Source organism: Lissotriton helveticus, chromosome 10 (assembly GCF_964261635.1).
Source record: "Lissotriton helveticus chromosome 10, aLisHel1.1, whole genome shotgun sequence".
In the NCBI taxonomy this organism is placed as follows: Eukaryota; Metazoa; Chordata; class Amphibia; order Caudata; family Salamandridae; genus Lissotriton; species Lissotriton helveticus.
The window spans coordinates 1,123,285,146-1,123,297,230 of record NC_136071.1 but is presented as its reverse complement, the minus strand read 5'-3'; the positions used below and the strand labels follow the sequence as shown (position 1 = coordinate 1,123,297,230).

Sequence of the window (12,085 nt, the reverse complement as noted above, 5' to 3'; positions counted from 1 at the left end):
GTAAGCTCGTTCTTACAAGCGGCAGTACGCTCACGTGCCTCCATGAGTAATTTTTAACATTATAAGGGTACCTAATAATGGTCAAGTGAATCCTGCAGGTGCGCAAGTTTAAATAAATCCAACCACATCTGCGCTATGCTGCGGGCACTGTCAACAACTAAACTGCACTTTATTTTATTATGATGTTGCTGCCAAACACCTGCCCAATCTTTTTGTATATTTTTGCGGGCATGAAAGCTTAAATCTAAATTAACTTTATTCAAGATGCTGCTAATATTGTTTACAATTAATTGCACTTTATTCTATCATGCTGCTGCTGTTAATGGCATGTCCAACCCTTGTTTTTAAACAATTTCTAGGGTATGGAGGGCATTTATAATCAATTATATCTGTATGTTTTTAATGTTGTTTATATTCATTGAACCTTATCAACAATATGATGCTGCTATTGCATGCCCGTCCAACAGTTTTAAATGTTTTTATTGGTTTATTTATTTATTTGCAATTGTTAATATGGCTTTGCTGTCGCTCACTGTGTTTTTATTTTTTTTACACACTGTATATTGTTGCAACTTTATTTTTCATGGAATTTACATGTTTTTTATCCAGTCGTGAGCATCGCAGATTTAAATTAGCGTTTTTAATGAGACTCTATGTGAGATTTTAAATAAGAACTGTATCTCTTTTGTTGGTAGTGATTGAATTGTGCGTTTATGGATACTTGTATCCGAATAAAGATTGAATTGAATGATAGATTGATGAATGTAATGTGGATGCCACAACACAATAAACACAGGCAGAAACTGGTATATACAAAAGTTACATGAAGAGAAGGAAAACATTGCCAATTTCGCAGAATATGCCCCTTTGCGCCCACAATTTTTGCATTTGGGATGCAAAAATCGCTATTTAGGTAATCGCAAAATTTGCGATTACTTAAATTGCGATTGCATTTAGAGAATCGCAAATTGCACTCCCCTAAATGCAGTGCAACAACAAAAATAATTGCGATTTCTATTTTAAGAAAATCAAATTACCATAAACTTCAAGTTGATGGTAATTTACTAAAACTTTGCAAAATGCATTTTTCAAAGTCACATTTTACAAACACACATGCCCATAGGGCATGTGTGTGCACAACATGTGTGAAAATTGGAATTTCAGGGGTACAACAGGGTATCCTTTTGGAACACTTGCACCCTTGAAATTGCATGAGCAATTTGCGATTACCTATTGGGTACTCGCAAATTGCACATGCAATTTCCATTCATCCCTATGGGCCTCTGGGCCCATACAAATGAATCGGAATCAATTCCCTAATTGCGACTCGCAATTTGCGACTCGCAATGAAGGGATTTTAAGGAACCAAATTTTTGTTTTGCAATTCATCCATGAATTGCATTTTGCGATTTCTAAATAGGGAATCAGTAAAAAGCGGGCTTGATGGATGTGCCCCGTATTTCCCTGCTGTAATCTCCAAAGGCCAATGATGTACTGCACCTGAACTCTTTAATACTTAGCACTATGAGAAGCTGTCCTCCAATTGGTGCTATGGCAACCAGGGTTTCAGTATGGAGACTCACACACAAACACAGTTTACCTGCTGTACACGTGCTACACACACACGCATCACACCCCTCCTCACCCACTTTTTATTTTAGAAGTTTAATATAGCGCTGGCTAGACCCGTGGGTATCAGAGCACTTTACAACATGAATGAATAGAGTAGTGAAAAACATGGTATAAGGATACAAGATGAGATATGCACAACAAAATAAACAATATTGAGACAATACATTAGAGGGGTGAGTCAATAGGTGGCTTAGGTAGGTGAAACTGTAGGGCAAACCACCAATCCTTGATGGTCAAGGTAATAAGAAGAGTCAACTGGGTTGTCAGAGTTTGGTTCAGTTGGCTTTGTCTGTAAAGTATTTGTCGCGGAGATGGAGTTTCAGGTCCCTTTTGAAGCAGGGGAAGGAGGGGTTGCATCTGAGTTCAAAAGAGAGAGCGTTCCACAGCCTGGGTACATTACCCAAAAAGGGTGTATTTCTTTTTTAATTTCCGAGGGATGAAAAGAAGGGAGTTCGAGCTTCTCAGAGTTCTGGAGCGTCCTGCTTTCACAAGTTTGCTGATTAGGTAGTTGTGGGGATGAGTGTGAAGGGTTTTGTGCGTGATACATGCCGACTTGTAGATACATATACCTTCAATAGGAAGCCAGCTGAGTGATTTAAGTGTTGGTGTGATGTGTTCAAACTGTGTCATGCCTGTGACGAGTTGGGCTGCCATGTTGAGGACTGGTCTTAGTGGGGCTAGGTGGGATTTTGGTGTCCCTGGTAGGGTGGCGTTCCCATAGTCCAGTCTAGAGAGGACTAGTGATTGAACTATTGTCTTCAAATCATCTTGGGGATGAAAGGTTTAATTTTCTTGAGGTGTTTTATTTAGGGAGTACAGTGTACTTTTGGCAGATTGCTTGACATGATCTTTCATTGACCAGTTCTTGTCCAGGGTAATGCCTAGTGACTTGACCGAATCGGAGAGGATGAGTAAGCAGTTTAGAACATCCAGCTTCTTGAGCCAATCTTGTATTGATAGGTGGGTATTTTTCAGTGAAAACAATATCAATTCAGTTTTGTCCGGATTCAGTTTTGTGTGGTTTGAGCAAAACCATGATTGTATCTTGGTTAGAGTGTAATTGAGGTGTCGGATGTCACTGGGAGATTTGATTTTTTATATAGGTGATATTTAACACCAGTTTCCTTTAGTATGCTTGTGATTGGTTCCATGAAGAGATTGAAGAGGGTCGGGAGAGGATTGAGCCTTGGGGGACACCAAGAGTGACTCGTGGCGGCTTAAAGAGGCATGAGTTAATTTTAATTTGTTGTGATCTGTGTTGAAAGTAGGAAGTGAACCATTTTAGTACTGTACCGTTAACGCCAGAGAGTCTTTTTAGAGTCTCAAGCAACGCTGTATGATTTATTGTGTGAATGCCGCAGATAGGTCAATAGGGATGAGAAGAGAAGCTTCACCTTCATCTAAGGCTCTGTGGATATCATCGGATTTGTTGAGCATGGCTGTTTTAGTGCTACAGCCCTTTCCGAAACCTGTTTGAAAGGAATCAAGGAGTCTGAAACTGTCAATATGTTTGTTGAGTTGTTGGAGGACGCATTTCTCTAGGGTTTTAGCTAGGAACGGGAGATTAGAGATAGGTCTGAGGTTGTCTTCTGATCATTAGCATCAGCCCCTGTTTTCTTTAGAATAGGTGTGATTTGTCCAAGTTGAAGGAAGTCAGACACACAGCGTGAGGTGAGAGAGGAGCTAATGGTTTTACTCCAGAAGGATGCAATGATGTGGTTGAGATTTTGTACTGTTGTTTCAAAATTCTGTGGTTGAAGTTTTTTTTTTAATTATTGGACATATCTTCAGGGTAATTTATGGTCCACGAGTTGGGTCGGTAGCCCAATCTACTTATGCAACTGAAATACATGTCGGTGTAAGGTTCGAGGCATTCACCTAGCAGCAGAACTTTATGTGAGTGAGGCGGTAGGCCACACTCTGACTCAGACACTGAGGTTACACTATCGGTCTCATAATACAGCACACTGCGAACACTGTTTTATCTGCTATACCCAAAACTGGGACAGTCGTCCTCTTTTCACAAACAGAATATGTTTGCTGTGCCCCTCAGAGGGCAGGCTTTGGACGGGTTCAGTCCCTTGCATAATCAAGGATAGACCTAGACCTCGGCACACACTCCAGTAGAGTGACAGCAAGACCAAAATAACAAGCATTTACAATGCAATGGTCTCAGCATTGTTAAAGTTAGAGCTATTGGCATTGGTCATGACATTTTTATTTATGTTTTTGTCTTTAAAGCATATAAATAAATGGCATTGTCATTTACAATGCCAATAGCTTAATCTCTGGCAAATACGAGACCTATTGCATTTGCACCCACACAAATTAACAGCTTCAAAACGAATCACATAGAAAACACATCACACACACACATATCACACACACACACACATCACACACACACATCACACACACATATCACACAAACACATATCACACACACACACCCATATCACACACACACACACCCATATCACACACACACATCACACACACACACATATACATATCACACACACACATATCACACACACACACATCACACACACACACACACACACACTCTCTCTCTTTCCTAAAGTTTTGTAAACACAAAGCTTTGGTCATGAAAGATTGTCCTCTCCAGAGACGAATAAAGGAAACAGAAAGAAAACAAACGTGGAGATGGTGGAAGATAAGGCAGAGGACGCAGCCAGTGAGAAGACGCAAGCCATGGAAAGCATGCATAAGCTGCCAGACTCGGGTGGATAACAGAGACCGAGGCGAGAACAGAGCTGTGACATTTGCTCGCCCGCCCTGTAAACAAGCCTTCTTCACACTGCCAGATATTTCCATCTCCATTGATTGCAATGAAATGATCCCCAAAAACACTCGCTCTCACCCTGCTTCAGAAGAATGGCAAATCAAACCGGCTATTATACCCAAACAGTTTTCTTTCGAAATATCGATGTCTCCACTTGTGCAGCTGGGAAAGGGGGATGAACCTAGTTTTGATTTTCAAGTGAAAATAAACACACTCAAAAAACAATGCTTATCTCCCGGGTGGACCAGGTCAACCATTTTAAGAGTATTGTAGCGGGGTGGCCACAAGTGCGCTTCCGCCCGTTATTTCAGGTAACTCTGTAAGCCATCTGGTGGTGTCTAATTATGTCTCACTGGGGCGTTAAATCGCTTGTTATTTCATTATAGCTGTGTGAAGAAAAAAAGGTTGCACGGAAAGCAGTAAAGAAAAAAAAAGAAACTTGCTCACATTGATTTAAAAATGTACGCACCCACCGGAAGTCAGGCAATGTCGCCTGTGACGGGGGCGGGGCCCGGGGCTCCTGTGAGCAGTGGAGAACCCCGGGCCCGCCAGCAGGAGGTTAGGCGACTGTTGCGGGGCTCCCTTGACCAAGAGGGAGCCCCGTGAAAGGAGCTGGCAAGAGCTGCAGCGGCGGAGTCCCCCGAGATTGCCCCGGTAAGTTAGAAAGGGCTGGGGGGTGCGGTGTGCGGGGGCCGGGGGGGGATGGGGGGCAGCACTCGTGTGTCTGTGTGCGTGCGCGTGTGTATGTGTGTGGGGGAGGCTGTATGTGCGTGCATGCATGGGCGCTTCTGTGTGTGTGTGTGTGTGAGAGAATGCAGCGAGCGTTCGCATGCGCGTGCTCGTTTGAAATCGCCTCCAAGGCGATGCGCGCGGCCAGGAGTGTCTCCTGGAAAGGAGACACGGCCACAATAGGTTGTCGGCGGACACGCGCTTCCGCGCGTTCAGCCGAGACCTAAAAATCAGAATCCCAGATACACACCCAGTCAGCCATACAGGAGAGGGACATACCAGCATAGCATGCAGAGGACATGCCCAAGACAAAGTGTATTATCCCTGATGAGGGCTGAGATGGGGGGGATCTCCGTAAGGGCAAGCACACATTATTCGGGAAGTGCATTTACAGGTTCAGCTCCCACACTAAAACAATTTCAAAGATTTGCAGAATAATTAGAAAAGAAACAGTAAATACCCTGGTGAGGTAACCAGAGTACAGATCTACTGTTTTAAACACATTTGTAAGAGCCATAGATTTACAAAGAAAATGTTCCCTTTGTAGACCACACATGTTCCATACATCATTTAGTTAGGACATCGATTCTTTATGCTTCAGAAAACTCTACTCACCAATTAGCAATGGACATGACCCCTCCAATCTCGTGCTCCAAATTCCTGAGGAAAAAGTACAAGAAACACACTGTTAAAGAAAACCCAAATACCAGTTTCTACTGTTCTGTCTAAAGCGTCCTCTGTAGTACTCCTGATTAGCAGCGTGTAAATCTAAGTGATACACTACAGAACGTTCTGTACCGCAGAGGCCCAACAACATTCAGCACACCAAAGGCAGTACGCAACATGATATTGTCTCCATTGTTGCTGGGGAGAAACCATGTTGGGAACCACTGCTTTAAATATATAGAAGTTATAGATGCATATTCAGCAAGTACTTTTATCCATACTTAAAGTGTGTCCTTGTTCCAACACTCCCTCGCATTCTCTCTCGCCTCTTTCGTTACCCCTCGCCTCCTCATCCTTGCTTTCTCACCCTGATTTCTGTACACGGTTTTCCTTTTCCGCCAACCATCTCACTCTCTCATAATTTTTCACATGTGCCCCCTAACGGCAGCTTATAGCCTTATTTGATTACATGATTTAAACCCCACTTCCCCAACTCTGCTCAAATGCTTTCCATTGCAACTTTTGTTAAATCGTTTATTTTGTGGTCAGCTACCGTCTTTGGTGGCTTCGGTCAAGGGCTGACATAAGCCCCTTGTTGTTCTAATGTATAGTCCGCAGACGCGCCATCGGCTGAGCTGCGCTTCATTAAAATTAGAAATAAAATACATGATGCTAAGCCTCATTCAAGTCCATAGACGTTGTACTTATGACAGCCTGACTAGCAAGCAGCTTTCCACAACCTCCCACAACCACATGTAAGCACTGGAAATCTAACTTGAGAAAATTGATAATTCTTTCAATGACTGCAGTTCAAGAACCCTCTGGCCAACAGTCAACTCAATCGTAGAACATACCAAAAGCAGGATACATTGCAAGCTCACTTAACCGATTAGCTTCCTGAATTTGTAGTTTCAAGGTATGTTCTTTCAGTTTAATGATTCCCAACTCGTGTTTGCAACAACTTAAATTGCGAAAGAACCCTCTGGCCAATAGTCAACTCAACTGTAGAACGCATCAAAAGCAGGATACATTGCAAGTTCACTTAACCCCTTAGCTTCCTGAATTGGGAGTCTCACCATATGTCCTTTCAGTTTAACAATTCCCATCTTATCATAACCTTTGCAGCAACTTAATCACATAGAGGCAATAAATACCATTAGTCTCAATACAAATGAATTAAGATTCACTGTGCCTAGTACAATAATATTTAGACTGAGCGGGCCCAAGGTCTTTCAAGAAAATTGGTAATTATGTGATACTTTTGGGGGGGCAGAACTTGCTCGCGACCAAGATGGCCGCTTGAGCACTGAGCTCCGTTACTTCGTCGCAAAATCCGGCAATTATCCGACAGTATTACTCACGTTTTGAAGCTTTATAACGTAGATTTGGCAACCGGAGAGTGAACGGGCGCAGCGGAGTTGTCTCTGACAGAAATCCATCTAGTCTGCCTGGAGATATCTCCGTGTGTAACTGTCCAGCTCGGAGGCCCCTAATCCCCGGGCTGTAGTGCAGTGTGTGGCCGAGCAGCGTCACCTGATGTGCGGCAGAGCCTCCTGGCGACCGACAGGGACAACGTGTAGCGGATACACTAATTGCAGGAAACGTGGCCTGGACATATTTCGGCTCGTGTGCGGGCGGAGAACGAGACAGAGCGAAGAAACCGAGCACTGACGCTGCCCCAGGACTTGAAGACATACTGCCAGGTAGCGGGAAAGCAGACCGCACTGACTTGGTGGGGATCTCATGGAGGGCGACCGATTCCAAGTTACAAGTACTCAGAGAGCGTGAGGGAGCACAACTGTGGTGATGAGTGCGTGCTGGGGACTAGATGCGTTGCATGCAATTGCTGTGAACACAGAAGTGCAGTGCCATAGGCGGCGGAGCGGGGTTGTGCCGCGCGGCTGCCTGGCGATCGGAGTCGATGGTGCACAGGCCTGAGTGTGCGGTTCTCTCCAGCGGCACCCCCGCGGGGGTAATTAGCGTGAAGGACACACGGTACAAGTTGGCCGCAAGCAGTGAGGAATGCAGCAGTGTGCGCCAATTATAAATATACCGCGAGGGGAGTGAGCGGTCAGAGGAGCCTCCGGGGAGTGAGCAGTCAGAGAAGCCTCACCAGAACCCAGTGCACGTTGTGGGGACAATCCTTCTCAGAGTCCACAGAGAAACACCAAGTGAATACACAAGTGAAAGGTGTGGCTTCCACTGAAAGTAAAGTAAAGACAGTAAGTAGGGAAGAACATTAGAAGTCCCCCAGGAAGAGATAGAAGAGTGGGGTAGGTTCCCTGCTAGGTCTGTGCTTAGCCCTGTCAGCATTCATGGGCCAATAAGGTAAAGTCGTCAATGTCCATTCCCGCACCACCCAGATGGAGAGTGGGTGACGCAGAGCCGAGCACCTGGTGGTGGCCTGCACCGGCAGATCGGACGTGCTACAATGCAGGCAATTTGATATCGTAGACAGGCAACTGGGCCCCCTGTGTGCGCAGCCGGCATGAGGACAGTGACCGAGGGGCAGTTAGGCAGTCGAAATCGAGACGGACTTACCGGACGGCGCCACCCCACTGCAACTATGGACAGAAGTGATAAGACTCAGGCTAAGCTCTCCTTTGACCAGAAGCGTTCAAAATCACACAAAGCTGCCTCTAAAGAGACCGTGAGGATGCAGGCACCCCGAAAGAGACTACTCTGAACTGGACATCTGCAGCATGCTCCTATCCATGGAAAAAGGACTGCAGAGTGGCATTACCTCTTTGGGCACGAAAATAGACGCCCTTTCTTACAGAATGGATAGAATGGCGGAACGACTGGACAAGCATGCGGAACGCCTGGATATGTCGGAGAGGAGACTCACAGAAGTCGAAGAGGCGCATTCCACAATAGATGTGGATCACAAGCAGCTTGGGTAGGTGCTTCGCGTGCTACAGGACAAAACAGAGGACCTTGAAGCGCGTTCGCGCCGCTGCAACTTGAGGATTACAGGCCTTCCGGAGACGACTCCCACTGGGAATATGGAACAATTTGTCGAGAAGCTATCGACCACGTTATTGGGTGAAGGTGTCTTCTCCACAATGTTCGTGGTGGAGCGAGCGCACCGCTCCCTGGGTCCATGACTGCCCCCAGGAGCCCCTCCTCGGCTGATTATCGCGAAACTGCTTAACTATCGCGACAGAGACACAGCGCTTTGACTGGCACTTGAGAAGCGTAACCTAAGGTTTGAGGGCTTGGATATATTGCTGTACCCAGACTTCACTATCCGGGTGCAGGAGGCTCGCAGACACTTCGTACCCTTGAAAAAACAGCTTCGCGAACTAGGAATAGACTATGCCATGCTGTACCCGGCGAAACTTTGAGTTAATAAACAAGGGCAATCCCACATCTTTACTGACCCGAAAGCTCTGCAACATGCGCTCAAAGATTGGGCTAAAGAGCAACGCCGGAGCCCTGACAGACAATTACTGGACAAAACTCGTTGGTGGAACAAGACTGATGCAGATGGCTGATAGCCTCAAGATGAGTAAGGTGGAGGGTGGTGCATTGGATATGTAAGATGGGTTTGCGGGAGGCTTTGCGTGATTGCAGTAGGTATCGTAGAAGCCTTTAACCAGCAGGTTTATTACTACATAGTAACAGCCCCGCTCGGGACAGTATATAGTAATGCGCGGAGCTGGACTTAACAGGATGCGAGAATTACCTGACCTAGAGCTGTGAACCACCTTGTAGTAGATGCTTTGGTGTGCTGGTTACAGACATGGGTAATGGGACATGGACACAATGAGCAAAACAGTGCATACACTTATTGAAGGGGTCTTTACAGCGCGGAATACTGTAAACTGTTTAGGATGACGTAAGTATGGCAGGGCGCCAAAGAGAGTGCTGACTCGTAGAATCTGTGGAACGTCGAGAGACCTCCGTCCACGAGTGCCATGCACTAGAGTTGTAATGTGAGGGACTCATTTGGGGGGGAAGGAGGGGTGACGAATGGGAGTTCTCTAGGTAATTGCGCGACCAAGTTGGGGGAGGTCAGCTGTGGGTGGGGGGAGGGGTTGGGGGAAGGTTGGGGTTGATCATGTGTTGTGTGGGAGATTTGTTTTGGTTTTCGTATATGGTACACTCTACACATGCACGCTACACACCAGGTCAGATGATGGAACTAGCACTCAGCGATGGCGTCACCTAGTGAAGGCAGGATCCCAAATCCTGTGGACCTACTAAGGGCGATTTCATGGAATGTCAGAGGGCTTAATGATCACAGTAAATTGAGCAAAGTGCTCAGTTATTTAAACAGGCAGAACGCAGATATTGCCCTGCGGGAATGAAAACTAAGAGCGCCCCAGGGGCGGATGTGCTTACTGTAAACTTTGATAAGACGTTTATTGACTTACTGCTCCCTCACCTTGCTTCGTTGTTTGATGATATGTGTGTTGCAGGAACCCTGCCGCAGTCGATGAGAGAGGCGCTAGTGGTGACCATCCCTAAGCCGGGGAAACCTCCGGAAGAGTGCGGCTCTTACCACCCCTATCATTGTTCAATGTGGATACTAAGATATTCGCAAAAAATTCTAGCTAACCGTCTGGCCCCCTTTGCTATGACTCTTGTGGCCCCGGAGCAAGCTGGATTCATCCCGAATATAAACCACACATATAACATTCGCACTGTATTCGGCACGATGTAGCATGTGAAACAAGACACTCGGGCTGTAGCGATCTTCCTGAACATGGAGAAGGCCTTTGAGTCGGTTGAGTGGGCTTTCATGCAGCAAGTGTTGACAAGGATGGGACAGGGGCCAGTATTTTTACAGCTGATAGGTATATTGTATGATCGACCCATGGCACGTTTACACCTGGGCAATTTGGTCATGGACTCATTCGCCATCTGCAGGGGAAATAGGCAAGGCTGCCCATTGTCACCGATGCTATACGCCTTAGCAGCTGAACCGCTGGCGTGTGCACTTAGAGAGTAGCACAGTAACAAGGGAATCGGATTCCCGACGTACAGGATAGTGGTGTCGACCTAAGCGGATGATACCCTATTGTACTTTCGCGACCCAGAGAATAACCTGTCATCAGTCCTAAGAGAGGTGGTGGATTTTGGACCGCTTTCGGGTTTGAAGGTTAACTGGGCAAAGTCCATTGTTTTCCCGCTCACGCCAGTCACTGCGGAATTCAAAATGGAGTACCCCTTACTGTGGTCTACAGACTCAATCAGATACCTGGGAATTCAGTTACACACCGACTCGGATATAGTGTTTAGGGAAAATTATGGCACTGCAATATCCAAGCTGGAAGATGACGTTAAGTCCTGGACCCGACTTCCTCTCTCACTGATAGGACGTGTACCCATCATGAAGATGGTGATTTTACCCAGGCTTCTTTTCCTTTTTACGAACATCCCAAAGGTTCTGCCAGGCACTTTCTGCTTCAGGCTCAATCAATTGATGATAAAGCTAGCATGGGCAGGCAAACAGGCGCGAGTGAAGTGGCAAGTTCTCACATTGCCATACAGCATGGGGGGGCCTGGGTGCGCCAGATTTTGAGTTGTATTATATGGCAGCACAGGGTGGCCAAATGCATGATTGGATACACAGGGAAGTAGACGCCCCGTTTCTCCGCATGGAAAGACTGTTTGCGGACCCGCTTCCTCTCCCGGCCACGATTTTCGATCTTGTAGATCGTAGAACAGGTATTTTAGACTCTATAAACTTGACGCGCCATGCCTGGCATAGCCTACCACAACAGCAGGCGGGCGCTCTACTTTACTCCCCAGCAATGCCAATCGAATGGACTCTCTGGTTAGACCCCTGCAAAGACAGGCGAGTTACAAGCACTGCATGCACTAAACATAGATGTGACAGGAGAACTATTTTAGGATGGGGTCGTTAGGTCATGAGAGCAGATGGGAGAGGCAGTGGGCGCAGACACCATGCTTAATCGTTTCCAATTTTATAGAGTGTGCAGGGCTCTGCGAGAACTGTTGGGAGAGGACCTATGTGAACCCCCAGAAGCGCTGGAACTGTCCCATGTAATTAAAACTAAAACGCCTCGCAAGTTAGTTACCACCATATATAAATTAGCAATGTCACATAGGGCAAACAGATACACTTCAGCTAGGCTTGCATGGCAGAGAGATCTACAGATAACGATAGATGACGCTATGTGGATTTTCTGCTGTACGAACACTAGGAGAATCTCGATTCATGGTAGGCACAGACTCATACATTTTAAATACAATAATAGAGCCTACTACACACCTGAGAGA

General features: G+C 46.0%; 1 protein-coding gene across 2 annotated transcripts in view; it reads right to left on the bottom strand.

The window, feature by feature from the left end:
• Positions 1-12,085, bottom strand: part of ABHD5 (abhydrolase domain containing 5, lysophosphatidic acid acyltransferase) — a 200,231-nt gene that overhangs the window by 107,916 nt on the left and 80,230 nt on the right. For both annotated transcript variants that reach the window (XM_078663909.1, XM_078663908.1), the window contains one exon: positions 5,783-5,827. In XM_078663909.1, coding sequence (XP_078520035.1) covers positions 5,783-5,799 — 17 coding nt within the window. In that variant the 5' untranslated portion in view covers positions 5,800-5,827. The remainder of the gene's footprint in view (positions 1-5,782; positions 5,828-12,085) is intronic.